General features: G+C 38.5%; 1 protein-coding gene across 1 annotated transcript in view; it reads left to right on the top strand.

The window, feature by feature from the left end:
* The window catches only part of Tbcd (tubulin folding cofactor D), a 278,977-nt gene that overhangs the window by 153,206 nt on the left and 105,418 nt on the right, over positions 1–20,353 (top strand). Inside the window, exons 11-12 of the mRNA XM_068226641.1 lie at positions 8,888–9,046; positions 19,706–19,897. Of these exons, the coding sequence (XP_068082742.1) occupies positions 8,888–9,046; positions 19,706–19,897 (351 nt within the window). The remainder of the gene's footprint in view (positions 1–8,887; positions 9,047–19,705; positions 19,898–20,353) is intronic.

Raw genomic sequence — 20,353 nt, 5'->3', positions numbered from 1 at the left:
AATGTTGTATGTTTTAATTTTATAAAAGTGTCTCTTGAATTCAGTTAACGCAGGATCCCTGAAGCTGATTGCTGTCATACTATTAAAGGAGCTTCCCCAAAATCTGAAATGAAATAAAATGGGAAATTGCTTTTAATAGCATGTTTAAAATCTGCACAAGGAAACCTAGTGTTTAAAAGAGTAGTTTTATACCTTGTTGTTGATGACATATCTACTGTTTCCTTGGAGGAGCGACGGTTGATGCAGCCTTCCGTCCTGTGAAGTAATGATGTGTGTGTACCGAAGCTTGTTTCACCTTTGGTAGAGGCAAGGCTGTGGAGTGGGGAGGAGGTATGCCACTTATGGTCACGGTTTTGACTTTAGAAGAGGGGGTTTGGGGAATAGATATACGGAAGGACGGAAGTTTGGTCATTTTCTTTCTTTTGTTGTCTGTATTATTTTTAGTGCCTAATGCTTCCAGATTTGATAGTATCCCTTCGTATAAAGGATTCCTGTTATCAATTTTATTACTCAGGTTATTATCCTGATTACTTTGTTGACCTAAATAAATATATATATTTTCTAGTGTATTTAGTAGACTAACGTTTATTGTTTTATGTAATATTGTCAAATCTTGCTCTATAGTAGTGAACTGATGGCCGGCTGCACTCATGTTCGCCCATTGAGGAAAATTTTTTGTGCCTCTCAGCGTTGACGTGCTCAAGATATCTTACCGTAAAACTGTGTCCAGTTTGCCATACATAAGATCTTTTTGCATTGATGACCTGGATTATCAGGTCTTCCAACTGCAAGGGCCTTACCCAAGTTACACAAAGACCAGTTATAAACTTCCGCAGCAGTCATACTTACAAAACATCCCAATACATTAGTACATTTTTAACTAATCATTATGTTTTTCACAATAAGACACCAATAAAAAATTCAGTAGACTTTTGTAAAGTACTTAAGTATTTTAAGTTAACACTGCATCATATAATATGTTCTTTTGATACCAAAGACATGTATACAAATATTCCAGTAGATGAAACAATAGAAATCATTAGGAAGAATTTAATAGAACACAAACAACTTAGCCTACCAGAAATGGAAGACTTCATTAACATGCTTAAATTTGTTTCGAACACAATTACTTCACATTTAATAAGAAGATATACAGACAGGAAGGCCTCCCTATGGATACGCTTTGTAGACGATACCTAAGTATAGTCATAGATCAAACAGTGAGCAATAGTGATAATATCCTCAATATTTTAAATTCATTAGAATCCAGAATAAAGTTTATTGTAGAAAAAAAAAATGAATTTTTTAGACATAAATATAAGACGGGCTAAGGAGGAGTTCACTTTCAAGATATATAGAAAGCCCACTTTTACTCCTACCATGATAAAGGTCAACTCATTACATTCGGAATCACAAAAATGATCAGCTTACTATAGTCGCATATACAGAGCATTCAATATACCTCTCTCCCGCATAGAACGAGAAAAAGAACTGCTCATTATCCGTAAACAAGCCCAATATAACTGTTTTGGACTTAATATGGTAAATAAAATAATCAGAAAATTCAAACAGAAGTTTCAAAGTAATCTAACACCCAAAGTAAAGAAGAAAGATAAATATGCCAGGTCTACTCTTAACAATCGTAATATATAAGTAATCATAATCTATAAGTTTCATTTCTGTATTGATATTATACACAAATACAATGAGACGAAGACTTCCACCTAATCAGTACAGTACTTATTTTATTAAATTAAAACTACAGGACCGGTTTCAACCTTTCTAGGTCATCTTCAGCTGGTCACACAATCACATATAACATATCATGCAATCATGAAACATTGCTAGATCTAACAAAGAATGTCATACGGTGATTTAAAGATAAAAATTTAAAGATAAAAATTTCATAATGTTCCATATTGAACTGTATCACAATTAAATTGAAATAAGAAATTAAGTGGTTCAACCTATTCATCATCATCATCATCATCATCATTTCCCTTTATCCAGCTGTAGCCGGGTAGGGGCAAATATGGTTCCTCTCCACTTTCTTCGGTCTTTCCACCACTCCTCCTCCAACACTGCGTCCCAGTCCAAGTTTCTTTCTGTAATGCTACGTTGGATGGTATCCTTCCATCTCAATTGTGGTCGTCCACGGCCTCTCCTTCCTTAGATTTGCATTTCCATCACCTTTTTTTGCATTCTTTCGTTGCTCATTCGCTTTATGTGCCCAAACCATCTTAGTCGGCTCTTCTCTATTCTATCATTCACTTTTTTCACTCCAATTTCTTCCCGGATTTTCTCATTCCTTATTTTGTCTCGTCTACTCTTCTCTATCATATTCCTCAAGAACTTCATTTTGGCTGCCTGTATTCGTCTGTCATCCTTCTTCGTCATTGTCCAAGTTTCTGCTCCGTAAGTTGTTATGGGTACGTAATACATCTTGTACATAATATCCTTTGCCTCCGTTGGCACATCTTTGTCCCATAACATGTTTCTTACACTATGATAGAAACAACTTCCAGCTTGAATCCTTTTACTAATCTCAGCATCCAGTCGAGCATTCTCCATTAATTCACTCTCCAGGTATTTAAACGTTTCCACTACTTCCAGGGGCTTGTCTGCAGGTCTAATCTGACCTCTCCCTTCTTTCTCCCCTCTAGTCATTCAACCTATTCAATACAAGTAAATAAGAAATGTAGTGTTACATTCTTATTTGGTTAAAAGCGGTACCAGTTTCGACAACCAATCTGGGTCATCAGCAGCCGATTAAAAATACAAAAACAATGCATAGGAAAACAAAGAATTAAAAGATAAGTCTTTCACAAAAGCAGTTCAAGAAGCAATATAAGACAACACATACAAGACTCCAAACATAATTTCACTAATATTGAAAAAGACATAAAAATACTTAAAATCATTAACAAAGCCCCCCTTCTAAACACTACTGAAAATTGATTCACCTTGACCAATACTTCAACTCTCATTTCAATTTAAACAACCGAGCTTGATAGCTGCAGTCGTGTAAGTGCGGCCAGTATCCAGTAATCGGGAGATAGTCGGTTCGAGCCCCACTGTCGGCAGCCCTGAAGATGGTTTTCTGTGGTTTACCATTTTCACACCAGGCAAATGCCGGGGCTGTACCTTAAATAAGGCCACGGCCGCCTCCTTCCAATTCCTGGTTTTTCCTATCACTCGTGTCGGTGCGACGTAAAGCCAATAGCAAATGAATGAATCAATTTAAATGACATTTCTGAAAAACCCAATATTCTATTCGACTTCCATATTCTTCTTCTCAAAAATGCTAAATTTCTAAACCCGAATTCAATTTTCCATGCCTTACACAGTTCCTACCCATGTTTTCTACCTCCAATAACCCATCCTCCTAATCCATCCTAAACTACCCCACCTTTATTTCCTCTACTTTCCCATCTTCTTTCAACTTCCATTTCTCTTTTAATCTTTTCTCATCTACTAATCCTGCTCCTTTATTACCTTATCCCATCTTTTCTTATCTTTTCTTTTCACCTTTCCTCTCGATTAAAAAAAAAAAAAAATCCGAATTGAACTGTATACTATGATACCACCTACAATTCAGATCATGACAACATTCAAATTTAAACTCATACCTTACGCTACCTTACACTGTAATTATTAAATTAATGTAGTAATGGTCCACCTTTCAATACTATAATATGTAATATTCTAAATTACATTAATTAGGGACTAGTTTCGGCCTGGACTGGCCATCTTCAGCCTTAATGTAAAACACCTAATAACTAAACAAATGTACATGCACACAATTGACATAAAAACAAATGAAAACAAATATATACAAAGTGACATTAGAAACTGGGATGGAATATGAATAAATTTGAAAATGAACTAGGTTCTAACATCTTGAGTATGTTCATCATTGAGAATAATTTCAAGTATTAAGTATTAATTTATATACACAGAACTGTTAGTTCTAATACTGCTGATCATTTCAATAGGAACTGGTAAATGTTGATCCTGTAGTTTGTCATCAAATCTATATGTGTTGTGTTAGCTATATGTAATCCATTGGACACTGCTGTAAATAACCACTAGTTGACAGGGAACTGTTAGATGTTGTTTCATCTTCAATCAAAATAATAAATGAGATTCTCTCATGGTGCTTGTTAAATCTTGCTGAAATGTTGTTGGACATTGTCAGGACAGCACATGAAGATGTGGTTAACACAGATACATTGTGTCTGGTATAAAATTTTTGCGATTCATTGCGGTGCCCATGAAGTTAACCTGATAAATTAGATAAAATTAAATTAATGAATTGAATGAGAGAATGTGTTAGTTAGATGGCATAGGTTATATGAGACTTACCTCTCAATACAGCATAAGGTGTGTGGTCCATTGTTGAGTGTGCTTCAGACTAACTGTTGTGAAATTCAAATGAAAAGGAAGGAGAGGGGAGGGGAAGATCAGAAGGAGAGGGGGTTGGGGAAGGTCAGAAGGAGAGGGGGTTGGGGAAGGGGGTGGGGGAGGGGGGTTAAGGTGGGGCTGAAGGATGTGGGAAAAAGGATGGTTGTTGAGGAAATGTGCTGTGAATATTATGAAAAATTGAATTATGACTTGTTGGTTTGACATTAGTGAAAATGGGAATTAGAAGGTCAAAAAGGATATTTGGTTTTTCTGAAATTTCATTAAGATTATGATTTGGGTTGAAATATTGATCTAAATGTATGAAGCAGCTTTTGGTAATGTTAAGGAGGGGTCCTTTACTGATGATTTTGAGTATTTCCATATCTTGTTTTATGTCTGTGAATTTGTGCTTATAGTCATGCATATGCTGTCCTACAGCTGAAAATTTATTGTATTTCATGCTGTATTGAGAGGTAAGTCTCATATAACCTATGCCATCTAACTAACACATTCTCTCATTCAAGTCATTAATTTAATTTTATTGCAATGAATCGCAAAAATTTTATACCAGACACAATGTGTCTGTGTTAACCACATCTTCATATGCTGTCCTGACAATGTCCAACAACATTTCAGCGAGATTTAACAAGCACCATGAGAGCATCTCATTTATTATTTTGATTGAAGATGAAACAACATCTAACAGTTCCCTGTCAGCTAGTGGTTATTTACAGCAGTGTCCAATGGATTACATATAGCTAACACCACACATATAGATTTGATGACAAACTACAGGATCAACATTTACCAGTTCCTATTGAAATGATCAGCAGTATTAGAACTAACAGTTCTGTGTATATAAATTAATACTTAATACTTGAAATTATTCTCAATGATGAACATACTCAAGATGTTAGAACCTAGTTCATTTTCAAATTTATTCATATTCCATCCCAGTTTTTAATGTCACTTTGTATATATTTGTTTTCATTTGTTTTTATGTCAATTGTGTGCATGTACATTTGTTTAGTTATTAGGTGTTTTACATTAAGGCTGAAGATGGCCAGTCCAGGCCGAAACTAGTCCCTAATTAATGTAATTTAGAATATTACATATTATAGTATTGAAAGGTGGACCATTACTACATTAATTTAATAATTACATTGTACTTGCAATTCAATACGGATCAGAACCATGAAGTTTATAACCTATGACTACCTTACACTACCTCAAGTACGACCCGAATTCTCATCTTCAAGAAATAACACGCTATGCACATACGTTTTTCATTTGTTTCCAATATTGCGCTTGTTAACATTTTTCTCCTCACATTTGCTTTTTACGTCAACCATTCTGCACCTCTAAAGAATCTACAAGATCCTATATTAACTTGTACTATATATTTTTGCAACTGAAGCATTTACATGCTTGTTCTTTAAGCTATTCACCGAGTTTCATCGGCGTTTAAAAGCACAGTGCCGGACATTGCATATGTTGCGCTGATCTTCAGGAGCTAGCATGTTACTTTATTTAAGCGACTTGTCTTCGTCTCCTACACAATTTTGGGACTTCAAAATTATTAAATCGTGTTGTGAGTTCGTGCCTGGCAGTGTTTGCAAGCTTGTTTAATGAACTGTTCACCTCTTCTCTTAAACATTTTAAGGCACAGTGCTGGACTTTGCGTGTGTTGTGCTACTCTTCAGGGATTTATGCCTTGCTACATATAAGTGACTGATCTTCGACTTCTTCTGGATTTTATGATTTAAAATCGTGCAGTGCTAATCCCTATTGTCTTATTTTGTTTCTTGAACTGCTTTTGTGGAAGACTTATCCTTTAATTCTTTGTTTTCCTATGCATTGCTTTGTACCCCCTGTGGGTGGGGGATGCAGACGAAGAATACACCCACGGTATCCTCTGCCTGTCGCAAGAAGCGACTAAAAGGAGCGACCAAGGGATGATCAAATTAGAACCATGAAACTATTTGTGATTAGTACCACCACGCGGGGAACACCATGGGTCGCCTTTACTTGCACATAGTACCACTATGTTGGGTACCAACTAGGTTTGTGATTAGTAGCAAACTTGGGCACGACGGCTTTTACAGTACCTGTGATTAGTAACACTATATGTCCGACACCATGGGATGAAGGAACCCATGGTTCTGGCTTGCCTGTGATTAGTACCCACTATATGAGGAACACCACGGGATAGTACGAGTTCCTGTGGTTAGTACACTTAGGTGATGAACATCATAGGTTTGCGTTGCCTGTCAAGGGCGCCACAATGTACGAAACACATTAGGTCTGTAATACATGTACGAATTTCATTACCTGTGATTCGTACCATAATGTATGGAAATCCACGAATCTACGCTACTCTTGATTGGTACCACAACATAGGAAATACCATGGTTCTACTTTTCTAGTGGTAAATACCATTATGAGGGCCGATGACTTGGATTTTGGACCCGTTTCGAGAACGAGCATATTCTAATCAATTCAGCATCGTGCTATAGAAGCAGTCCCTTGGTCCGTACTACTATTGTTTTGTGCCAGCTTCTGTGCATGTGAGGCATTGTGGGTCGGATCCACTGATCTTTTTAACTTCATATCAATCCATCCATTCCTTCTTCGTCCTCGCGCTTTGAATTCTGGTCAGTGGAGGATTTTGGACTTTAAATTTGTCATTTCATTTTGTCTCATTTTGTGCCATTAGAAGCCGATGACCTCGATGTTAGGCCCCTTAAACAACAAACATCAATCAGTCATCATTGTTTTTGTATTTTTAATCGGCTGATGATGACCCAGATTGGTGGTCGAAACTGGTACCGCTTTTAACCAAATGAGAATGTAACACTACATTTCTTATTTACTTGTATTGAATAGGTTGAACCACTTAATTTTTTATTTCAATTTAATTGTCATACGATGATAACATGTCAAATTATTTTCATGATTGGGGCAATCATCAAATTGGAAACTTGGTGTTCATTGTCTATTTATGAATAACACATATAAAAAGCACATTCATAAAAGTTTGGATTGTTTGTAGGCATGAGTTTTTCTAAAATTAGGTGCTAGCTTTGTAAAACATGTGTGGTAATACAGAAAGAGCATGTGTGTTGATTACAGTTTCTTGGTCTTTTGAAATATTGGACTTGTGGGTTGCACTTCCTTGTTTCGTGAACTTTCAGTTGTACACTGTGTAGAATCTTGTTGCCCAGTGTTAATTTGCCTTAATTTTTAAAAACCAATTAGTTCTGTCCTTGAAGTCTTGATAAATAGATATTATTATGGACACTTCATGATGACTATAGAGGTAAAACATTTTAAAATTCAATGGCCTGCATTGTAGGTATAGATTACACTTTAAAATGACAGGTTCTCAAGTATGAGTTTTGTGTCACCATATATATACGAAACATAGAAATACTTGTCATTGCTGAAAAGCAATACATGAGATTGTGTTGACTCAGTTGAGACTTGAGCGGAACACAAACAGCATAGATTTTGTATGTGCACGCTTTAGAAATCTACACTCTCTTACAATGCAGAATAGTCTGGCGAGGGGCTCTACAATCGCATTCTGGAGATGGTACAAAGTTCCACTTGTAGAGAAAATCCCTGCACCTTCCATGACCTGTCCTAATCCTGTTCAATCTGGACCAAGTTGCACGCGGCAGTTGGGATCCATCAGCAATTTTTTCCCCTCTGAAGGTGTTATGCAGGGGCAAGTCTGGAGAGTTATTCCAGTGGCCTTTCCACTCCTCCAAAGCATTGAAGTTGGTGGATGTCTTCAGAGCAGCATCACAAAGGAGTGGATGTCATGATTTCAGTCTTTGGAGACTAAGAGCTGGTATGTCATTTACAACAGGTAGCAGAGGATTCCTGCAGATCATGTTGTACTCTCGAACAAGAGCACTAGATCTTCGTAAGTCAGGTGGCATTATTCAAGACAAAAGTGGGAGCCAGTGAATTGGAGTTGATCTGATGGTGCCAGATATAAGACGCATGCTGGTATTAAATTGTGGGTCTATATACTTTGTATATGGGCTATTAAGCCACACTGGAGCACAATAGTCGGCAGTAAAGAAAACCAGTGCTAAGGCTGAAGAGCGCAGGATGTATGCAGTAGATCCCCAAATAGTACCAGTTAGCTTCTGAATAATATGGTTGCTTACGTCCGCAGGATTTACCTCCTCATTACCCTGCATGTGTCCCCCGGGTGGTGCTAAGCGAGCAACAGCAATAGGCAGCCAGTCTATCCTAGGATCTCCTGGCTGTCAAATTATGTCAAAGTGATGGAGAATGAATGATGAGAGTAGAGAGGAATAAGGATTATCTTTGCTAGGAAGAATGTTCTGAATATTAGTGTTATTATGCATTCACTTGGGAGTTATCCTTCAAATTTATATATGGAAAGCTTCTTGTATTATAATCATTAAGTTGCATAATACATCACCTGTCTTTGTCGTCCTTTCAGGTCCAGAGATTGTACTGAGAATCAGAGATTTGGTGCCATTATTCAGACAACGTCACCAGTTTCGTGGTCTAGGAGGAGAGCACATGAAACAGGCTTGCTCTCACCTAATTGAGAAATGTTCATTGGCGAAAATGCCTTTCCATGGTCAGGAAATAGTTGGTAAGATTTATTTATATTCTTTTGCAGTTAGCATGTAACTTGTTGCTTTGCCTACAAAATAGTTGGCTAAAATGCATATAGAATATTTAACGTCATTGTCACCAGGACAAATCCCCTGTGGCAGAGCACGCCTTCTTGTTCCTCAGTCATGATTTGGGAAAGTCGTGATTCTTGTTACCATCTGCCAGTACAATATTTGTCTGCACCAAAAAGATATTAAAATAATTATGTAATAACTGTTTCTATGAGAAAGAAGAGGGATTACAGAGTCACAGAGTTTGACGACCTGTGAACAGAGTGAGATGTCACAAGAATGGCTGCACTGGGTCGCACTGCACAAGTCTTGATGTGAGAAATATGAGAGAGAGGCAAGTGCTGGTGTTGTTGCCACCACTTTGCCTTCTCACTGCTGTAAAAGTATGGGTGTCCACCTTGCTTGTTACATTTTATCTTGACAAGACTACTCCACAGTAATTGAAACATGAACGTGGTGAGACCTTATATCCTGAGGAAGACCATTAAAAGTCCTTTATATTTGTTAGAGATTATTTTGTTGGGAAGAAGGGTGAAACATGCAGTAGAAAAGACAAAATGCATTTTGGAATTTAATTTCTATGAATAATTTGAGATAACATCTGCCTGCTGTTATTTCTTGATGGATACAGTACTTTTGCATCCATCTCTTGGCACAGGCCAGAGTAAAGTGCAGCTTCCACTGAAGTCCCAGTCAACATCCATGGCTGTGACAACATGGAAGTTGCTGGGGTATGGGTAGTGCTGAGTAATGACATTCAGAGCATGACTAGTGCATCTGAGTGTTGTGAAAGGTGCTGCTCATAGGGTCAGTCGTGCTGCAATAGTACTTTCTGACCCAGTGAGGAAAGCAATGGCAAACTACCCCACTCCTCATCTTGCCTAGTACGCCTCATTTTGGTGCTGCCATTGGTTTTTGGGGTTTCCTTATAATCGCATAACCTTGGGTGGTGCTATTTGAGGATCCAACCAGCCTCTGGGCTGATGACCTAACAGACAGACAACAATGGGTATATCATTTCAAAATGTTATTTGGATGGAAGAAAGGACATTATTGTAAGGAAAATCATACGGTCATTAGTGAAGTGATGTCCATGATCCATGAATAGTGGGAGTTTGAGTCTATGATCCTTCTTTGGAAATTTTTCCTGTGTATATACTGTATATGTATTACTATTTGCTTTACATCGCACCACCACAGATAGGTCCTTTGACGACAATGGATAGGAAAGGGCTAGGAGTGGGAAGGAAGCAACTGTGGCCTTAATTTGCCTGTTGGGAAAATGGGAAACCATGGAAAATCATCTTCAAGGCTGCTGACAGTGGAGATCGAACCCACTATCACCTGAATGCAAGCTGTTAGCTACATGATCCAAACCGTGTAGCCACTTGCTCAGTCCTGTATAGTTTGTTGCTAATCCTAGTGAGAGGAATGCTCCTCACTAATGGAGGTAGAGATGTATGTGGAGAGATGTGCACCCACACACTCACCTACGTGCATAATTTAATCAGTCTAATAGATTTGGTGTCTCACCAACAGAAACAACAGTGAATGAATTAAATAATTCCCTTAATTCATTGACTATGTAGATGCTTAGGACCAACTACTTTTATCAGCATGAGCCTACTTAGAATGTACGAGAAATATTACCAAATACATTATGAAAAGTACCATCAACATATAGGTACTTTTTCGGTTAATGCAGAATATTATGCCAGCGAAAACTGGCAGCCGGCAGTGATGCCAGCAAGAGATAATAATTGTGGAGCAGTGGCCAACAATGTGGACGGGAAGAGCAGAGAGCAAACTAAAAGCACCTGTGAGTTGTTGAGGTTTGCGATAAAGAAGCTTGAAGCTGATTAACAGTGGACCATGTGCCCAGAATGATCTGGAATTGGAAAGTACTAGAATCTTCTATGGACCTCTATAAAGAACTCTACTGGTGCATACCAGTCAGTCTTGTGTCAGTCTCAAGTGTGAGAGTTTTTTAAAATATATTTATATTTTTTTTTACAATTTGCTTTACGTCGCACCAACACAGATAGGTCTTATGGCGACGATGGGATAGAAAAGGTCTAGGAGTGGGAAGGAAGCGGCCATGGATTTATTAAGGTACAGCCCCAGCATTTGCCTGGTGTGAAAATGGGAAACCACAGAAAACCATCTTCAGGGCTACCAACAGTGGGGTTCGAACTCACTGTCTCCCGGATGCAAGCTCACAACTGCACGTCCCTAACCGCATGGCCAACTCGTCCGGTAAGTGTGAGAGTCTCAAGTGCGTCACTAGCAAGTGAAAGTAAGCAGTACATGATGGTCTTGAGCCCGTGAGATGGCTATGCGGAATTTAGCGAGACTTGCTAGCTGTGAACTGTTCTGAAATCAACACTATGAGGAGCTGTGTGGAGAACAGGAGTTCATTTTGCTGGTATTAAGTGTTCATATATGTGTTAGTATAAGAAGAAATTCATGAAATAGTCAATAAAGTGGATGAATAGTTCCAGGTATTTCTTCAGATTGTGGAATCTGGTGTTAGGGACTTGAGGCAAGAGACGAGTGATATACTGGAAAGGATAATGGCTCTAGAATTTAGACCACCAAGGTCTACCTCCACAGACAGCAGTACCTGCACCACAAAAGTGAAACCCCTTTGCTTTGACGGTAGTACAATGTAGATTATGTTTCGTACTCAGTTTGAGACTGTGGTCAAATTAATGGGTGGACACTGGAGGAAAGGGCCGCATAACTTCTCGCCAGGTTGCATGGACGAGCAGTGGAGGTCACCAAGAAGGACTGTTTTCCATTACCTGGAATAGCCGAAGCCTTGGACACCTTATCTGGTGCTCAGTAGTTCTCAACCTTCGACCTGAAGTCAGGATATTGGCAGGTGACAGTACCCGGAGTACAAGGAGAAGACAACATTCTGTACCAGTCAGGGGTTGTAGCAGTTCACTGCTATGTCCTTTGGACTGTGTAACACACCGGAAACTTTTAAGCAATGTGCCCGATGCCTGCCTGATCTACCTATGACATCATGGTGGTAGAACACACTTTCCAGGAGCGTCTGGGAAACCTCTGGAAAATATTCCTCGGACTACAAGGTGATCACCTAAAACAGCTCTGGGAAGGATAAATTATTCCAGCAGGAGGTATGTTACCTAGCCTACATTGTCTCATTGAAGGAAATAGCACCGACGTGGAGAAGCTATAAGCTGTTAGAGATTAGCCTTGCTGAAAGCAGGCAGTAGTTTAGGAGTTTTGCTTGGCCTGGGTACCTACTACAGGAGGTTCATTGTTGGTTTCTCTCACTTCTCGAAGCCACTTTTGCAGCTCACAGAAAAGAAGACGCCATTCTGATGGTCGCCGGAGGCAGCATCCAGTCAGTCAAGGAGTCTCTGTGCTCAGAGCATATGGTAGAAGTCTGCTATAGTGGGTACGGCATATAGCGAGAACTCCGTTGTAACAACAGGTTTTTTCTCTCCCTTGAAAATTCCTATATTAAACTGTGTATTATCCTGTGGTTACAGCGAGAACCTTATCACCGATGCATCCATTATTACGAGCGATTAAGCATGCATTATATTTCCGTTATCGATTTTTTACACTCCAGCGATTACAATGAATGCGAACGATCACCTTCGGTACATTTTTCGCGTTATGTGCGCTAGCGAGCTCTCTCGCTGTCATTCGAACTCGAAGGGAGGAGTTGGTTAGTAATACTTGTTGACTGTTGTTTTGTAAACATAATTCGAAAATGAAAGAACTTGTTTCGTAATAAATGCATAAATAACCTTGTTAGAAATAAAGACTGAAATAAACAATCGATTAATTTAATGTCATGTACCAAAATTAAGTAAGAATGTAATACAACTCAAAATCCGGCATGCTGGGTTGATAAGGTGGAAGCCTCCTTTTCATTGTAATTGTGTATAATATCAATACGGAAATGAACCTATTAGATTACGGGCTGGGTGGCTCAGACGGTTGAAGAGCTTGCATTTTGACCCCAACTTCTCAGATTCAATCTGGGCTCAGTCCAGTGGTATTTGAAGGTGCTCAAATATATCAGTCTTGTTTCGGTAGATTTACTGCATGTAAAATTCCGAAATTCTGGCACATCGGCATCTCCGAAAACTGTAAGAGTATTTTTTGGGACGTAAAGTCAATAACATTATTTTAAAAATATGGCGCAGAAAAGATGACCGATTTTCAGAGGTTAGTTTATTCAGCAAAACCTCGTTTGGACGTTTCTGCAGGGGACAAGGAAAGAGAATGTGTTAAGCGAGAAAACATACTATTGAATACACAAATCAGAACTATCCAACAGGGATATGCTTTTTTTCCCCAACGAGCGTACAATTTATGTTGTGTATGTACGGGTACGGTAAAAGATATAGGCGATCTTCTGTTTCTGAAGACAGGGTATTAAAAGACATGAAAAAGATGAGAGAACAAATACGAAAACCTTTTCCACTGGGGCATATTAAATAACAACGGTGTATTAAAAGATGTGTAAAACACAAGGCAATAAATATAAAACATTTGCACTGGGGTCTGTGAAAGTATCGGAGCATTATTTTCAGTTCACACTCTTTCTAAAACAAATCCCAGCTGAAGCCTTATATTTTGGACCTGTAGGTTATTAAACATTGTTTGCTGGTCACACTCTTCAACCATGAATTATTTGGAGGTTAAACTCGGCCATGTGCTAGAGGATTACTTTGACCGTCATCTCAAATGCGACAACAGTTTGATCGACCTGAGTTGAGACTCTAAGGTGTGAGTTTCAACATACGCGCCACTGTTGCAAGATGTGGATGGCTGTCAACTTCCTGGATTTTAACTTTGTCTCCATTAGTAAGGGATATCACAACTTCTTCAGTATCCATAACTGGGCTACACAGTAATATGATCATGCTAATCAACTTCACATGATTAAATTCGTCATCCATACGTAGGCTATCACGTGATAAATATTTGCTACCCTTCACTGTATCACTTAATACTGAATAAATTTCTAACTTCTGAATGGAATGCCAAATACAAGCACAAACAGGCTCTCTAGGTCATTCATCAATATCAATGAAAACCGGAGAGCAAAATTGAACTTTTGTGAGGCTAACGGCTTCCTTCCCAAAGGTGTAATTTATCCTGTAAAGTTCAGGAATTGAAGGACATTTCTCGTTTTCGTGCAGCTTTCTCTGATCGGCCTCCTGTGATGAGGGCTCTAATCTGTGTTTGAAATCTATTCCTTTCACAAGGGAAGACAAAGAACATTTTCAGGGCTAGGAAAAATGTGATAGTACTATGCAGTAATAGTGACAATCTGTGATGCGAAAAGTGAGATTCATTAAATGTAGATTTAATATGACGTGAATCGGGACTTCGAATTTATGACGTGCTAAGCAAGAAATCATTTTAACGAGGAAATCCCATAAGATTTCACTGTATTTTCTCACATCTGGTTTAAATTTCGGAAGGGCTATTCCCAATACCAATATAAATGGTCCGTTATTGGACATTGGCGAAACGCTGGCATACGGAAATGAGTTAGCTGGAAAATTTATAATGTCCAATAACGGACCATTTATATTGGTATTATAAATTTACTCATTCGGAACAAATATTTCAGATTCCCTAGGGGAATCAACATTTATATCATCTGATGGCTAAGCAGGCATCAATTTTTGATAATGAGACGAAGTGTCTCATAGTGCATTGGCACTGCCGGTGGCTACAATTAGCCTACGCAGTGGCCTCCACGGTATGCACTAGCCAGCGTCTTGGTAGGTGTGCTAGGTACCAACTGATGAGCCCAGCCTAGCACACGAGGGCGAAACGCTGGCATACGGAAATGAGTTAGCTGGAAAATTTATAATGTCCAATAACGGACCATTTATATTGGTATTATAAATTTACTCATTCGGAACAAATATTTCAGATTCCCTAGGGGAATCAACATTTATATCAGGGCTATTCCCATGTAAATTTCTAGTGAAAAGGTTATCATTATTCTACTAGTGCTTGAAATATATTTTTATGATGCATATAAGGTTAAGTTAGGTTAGATGACGCTGTTTGAATAAGAAAACTGAAACTTGACTTATTTTTCTACTGCTTTTCCCACACCTGTGGGATCGCGGGTGCGAACTGTAGCACATGTGGATTTGGTCCTGTTTCATGGCCGGGCGTCCTTCCTGATGCAACCCTATATGGAGGGATGTAATCACTATTACATGTTTTTGTGGTGGTTGGTAGTGTAGTGTGTTGTGTGAATATGAAGAGGAAAGTGTTGGGACAAACACAGACACCCAGTCCCCAGACCAGAGGAATTAATCAGAGGTGATTAAAATCCCCGACCTGGGCAGGAATCGAACCCGGGTCAACCGATGCCCCAACACTGACCATACAGCCAATGAGTCGGAAAAAACTGAAACTTGACTGTTATCTGTGAAATATCTGTGTATTTGTATATAGTTATATTTACTTTATGACGAGTGTGAGCGATTATAATAAATGGTTATATTCTGAACATAATAGTAGTAGTTTTGCAATTTGTACAACATAAGTTTGGTGCCAAAATCTCAGGAGTATTGGGATTTCAACGCGACATGAGAGAACAGAAGAGTATCTTCATATCACAATCATGGATGTTGAGTGACTTAAATCTCGACATACCAACAAATCTCTGAGGAGAAGAAAGGGTCACCAACGCCGAACCAGCAACAACTTCAAATGCAACAGATAAGACAGAACAGAATTACAGTATACGTATTGTTAACTGTAGATTGGTTATTAAGAGATATAAGTTAAGAGATATAAACTTCATGTTGAATTGTCCGTATTGAACTGTGATTACATAGAAAATTAAAAGTGTAGTTTAACAATTCCACCTTTTTAATACAAAATTTTTGTAGTGCGGGTTACATTACAAATGAAACATTTATTTGGTACTAGTTTCGACCTAAGTTTAAGGTCATCATCAGTCAACAACATGAATCGCACAACATATTAAATAGTTCATAAAAAATGTACATATATCGCAGAAACATTGTGGTTTGACACTATAAAGTTAAAAGTTGAAGATGAAACAGTCACAGTGGGGATAAAAGTTTTAAATTATGCATAAATTGCATTAAAGTAAGGCACTTAGCTACCGTTGAAAGATGATTAAATTTCATCAATATGGATGCTGAAGATTCTTGAAAATTTATGTATCCTTTGCTACAAAGTTCTGCCAGCTGTAAGTCATCATATGGTAGTAGTGGCATTTAGAAAACAATTTATGCACATGCAGTGAACAGTCAACTTCCTCTCCACCTGGTAGAGTTTTTACGGATTCAGTCACTGTACTAACTGTATAGGCTTCATCAAATCCGAGAAATCCATCGTCTTCAGAAATATCTGGATGATTTTTTTTCCAAGACTGCACAATTGTCAATGATTTTGTTATTCCCAAGCCGAATGAATCTCATAAATACTACTACTACTACTACTACTACTACTACTACTACTACTACTACTACTACTACTACTACTACTACTACTACTACTACTACTACTACTACTACTACTACTACTACTACTACTACTACTACTACTACTACTACTACTACTACTACTACTACTACTACTACTACTACTACTACTACTACTACTACTACTACTACTACTACTACTACTACTACTACTACTACTACTACTACTACTACTACTACTACTACTACTACTACTACTACTACTACTACTACTACTACTACTACTACTACTACTACTACTACTACTACTACTACTACTACTACTACTACTACTACTACTACTACTACTACTACTACTACTACTACTACTACTACTTTTTTTTTTGTTATGGCAGGGGAAAATCTTTTAAAGACACCACTCTGTGTGGGAGTTGGATTTCCACCAACTAAAAACCCCTGCCCTCTTCACTCAAACCATTCTGGAACTGCTTGTCGGCATGACATCAGAATGGAGTGATGTATGTTATTAAGTTCTTCCTTTCTCTTCTTTCTCCTTCATCCCCATAATGCTTGTCGCCATTGCCTTTACTGTGTTCCAGGCAAACGGGCTCTCTAACATAATCTGAACCAGATTCCCTGGCGTGAGTTGTCGGCCAAGTTGTTGGCAGGCTTTTCTTCGTTCTTCTTCCCATCGAACACAGTAGAAAAAGGTGTGTTCTACTGTATCCCTTTCAGAACAGTACCAACAACCATCTCCCTGCGTCTTTCCCATCTTCATGGCGTATACGCCGAATCTTCCATGTCCTGTCAGGATCTGCGACAGATAGTAATCTACCTGCCGATGTCTACATTTAAGCCAGTCTCCTATGTTGGGTATTAGCTTTTTTGTCCATTGGCCAACATCGGTTGTGCCATCCCATCGGTCTTGCCACTCTAGTAAGAGTTGGTTCCTCGAGGCTTTCTTTTCCTCAGCAGATATAGTTGCACCCCTTTCATGCCAAAGTTTTCTCTCTGCTACGAGGAGGTCAATGGGAATACTGGCAGCTACAACTTGTAAAGCTGCTGTCGAAACAGTTCGATATGCACAGGTAACTCTGAGCAGCATTTTCCTCTGTACTCTTTCCATAGCTCTTCGGTGAATCTTCCTCCTGAGTGCATTGTGCCAGATAGGTGCAGCATAAAGTAAAATGGAATATACTGCAGAGCACATAATCTGTCTCTTAACTGTTCTTGGTCCCCCGATGTTAGGCATAAGTCTGGCTAATGCCGATGCCTTCTTCTCTGCCCTTTGGGTTACTGCCTTCACATGTGCACCAAATGTGCAATTCCTGTCAATAAGAACCCCAAGGTATCGTACAGACTTTCCTGGGATAATCACTGTATCATTTAATAAGAAACGGACATTTTTCCAATTCCTGGAACCTTTCAAAATTACAGCCTCAGTCTTATGTGGAGCCAATCTCAACTTATTATTTACCATCCAAAGGTTAACTCGTCTCAGTGATTCATTTACTCGGAAGGTCAGTTCTTCTACATTCTCTGCTATTACCACTATTGCAAGGTCATCTGCATAACCAATAGATGTTGTCCCTTTTGTCAGCTGCAGGCGTAAGACACCATCATATAGAATGTTCCACAAGGTGGGTCCTAGGACAGATCCCTGTGGAACGCCAGCACTCATTTCAAGATCTTCTAAATCATGAAATCGTATTCTTCGTCCTTTGAAGTACTTAACGATTATTTGTTGTAGATACTGAGAAATGTTCATCCTACGAAGTTCTCTCAAAATAATGCTCCAAGAAGCAGTGTTAAAAGCATTTTTGACATCTAGCGTTATCAAGGCAGCCCATTTCTCACTGCTTTCTGCCTGTATTTGAATCACTCTCTCAATAGCTTGGGTTGTGGTTCTACCCTTTCTAAATCCAAACTGGTTCGAAGAAAGTCCTCCCTGTTGTTCAAGTTCTTTCTCCAGTCTAGTTTTAATCAATCCTTCGTAAAGTTTGCTCAAGGTGTTTAATAAGCACAGTGGCCTGTATGCTGATGGATCTAATGATAGTTTCCCTGCCTTCAATAACAGCACTAGCTTGGCTACTTTCCACTCATCGGGGAATTCACGCTTTTTTAATAAATCATTGAAGACTGATAAGATCCAACCAGGTGCCACCTCAACTGCATACTTGATGGCTTCTGGTGGGATTCCATCTACACCTGGTGCCTTACCAGTCTTCATACTACTACTACTACTACTACTACTACTACTACTACTACTACTACTACTACTACTACTACTACTACTACTACTACTACTACTACTACTACTACTACTACTACTACTACTACTACTACTACTACTACTACTACTACTACTACTACTACTACTACTACTACTACTACTACTACTACTACTACTACTACTACTACTACTACTACTACTACTACTACTACTACTACTACTACTACTACTACTACTACTACTACTACTACTACTACTACTACTACTACTACTACTACTACTACTACTACTACTACTACTACTACTACTACTACTACTACTACTACTACTACTACTACTACTACTACTACTACTACTACTACTACTACTACTACTACTACTACTACTACTACTACTACTACTACTACTACTACTACTACTACTACTACTACTACTACTACTACTACTACTTTGTCTCCAAAGTCAAATGGACTCCCAGAAAAGGCCGTTCTTTTGATAGATAATGCGCACTCGCACCCAAATCAAAACATTTTAAAATCAGCAATGGCAACATTTATGCAAAACTTTTGCCTCCCACTGTCACTGCATTAATACAGCATATCTGCACTTAAAAGAAATTATCGGTCATTTCTTCTTCAAAAGAAGACTGAAGAGGGCAATGATCTCAGAACATTTTTTTGAAAAGAATTTACAATTCTCAATGCTATTTATGAGATTCACCACATTTCCACAGCTTCCTGTCTTGTTTCTTGTAGTTTTCCTAGAGTCCAGGCTTTATAAGCAGCAAAATTCTGTATATTGTTCATTATTGTATAATGTTATTGTGCATATATAATGCATCTTTTAAGTCAAACTTGTAAATTACTTTTAACATTACAATGTTTTTATTACCATCAGTCATATTTGTTATGTTTCAGATGAATGGCAGGATCTGTTGGATGAATGCCTATCTCACGAGGTGAACGTGATCCGTGAACGTGCTGCTGCAGCTCTACCAGCGCTCTTCTCAGAGTACTATTCTAATGGTAGAGATTCTGTTACTACTAGGTATACTAAACAGCTCTCTGCCAACAACCAGATTGTTCGCATGGGATTCTGTGGAGCATTAGGTAAGTTTGCACTTCATGATGATATTTTGAGAAACAGTCAGTTGACTTCAGGACAGATTGTAAGTAGGGGTGAAGCTGTACATATTAGTTAGCTTAGATGGAAATGGGCAAGGGTAGTAATTCATGAGCTTGGTTCTGGTCTTAACCAATGAAATATAACTGTTCAACCAGTAGTCTTAGAAAATGAAATAGTGTACATATTATCAAAAAGTTTTCCCAAAAGGGAATCACAATTTAATTTTGCTGGTACGAATATTAAAGTACCATATATACTGTATGTGAATAATCTCTGCACATTTTTTCCCGAATTTGGTGGAGGCAGAACACCATCATCTATGTTTTGTCACTCTCGCTTTAGAGGATTATAACATGCCCTTTACAGAGCGGGAACTCCACTTTGCCATGGCTCTTTGCATCGACACGGCTCCTGTACCATATAACATCCTAATCCAGATG

This window comes from Anabrus simplex, chromosome 3, assembly GCF_040414725.1.
Source record: "Anabrus simplex isolate iqAnaSimp1 chromosome 3, ASM4041472v1, whole genome shotgun sequence".
In the NCBI taxonomy this organism is placed as follows: Eukaryota; Metazoa; Arthropoda; class Insecta; order Orthoptera; family Tettigoniidae; genus Anabrus; species Anabrus simplex.
The sequence above is the reverse complement of the archived record's forward strand: the minus strand, read 5'-3'. Positions and strand labels throughout refer to the sequence as shown.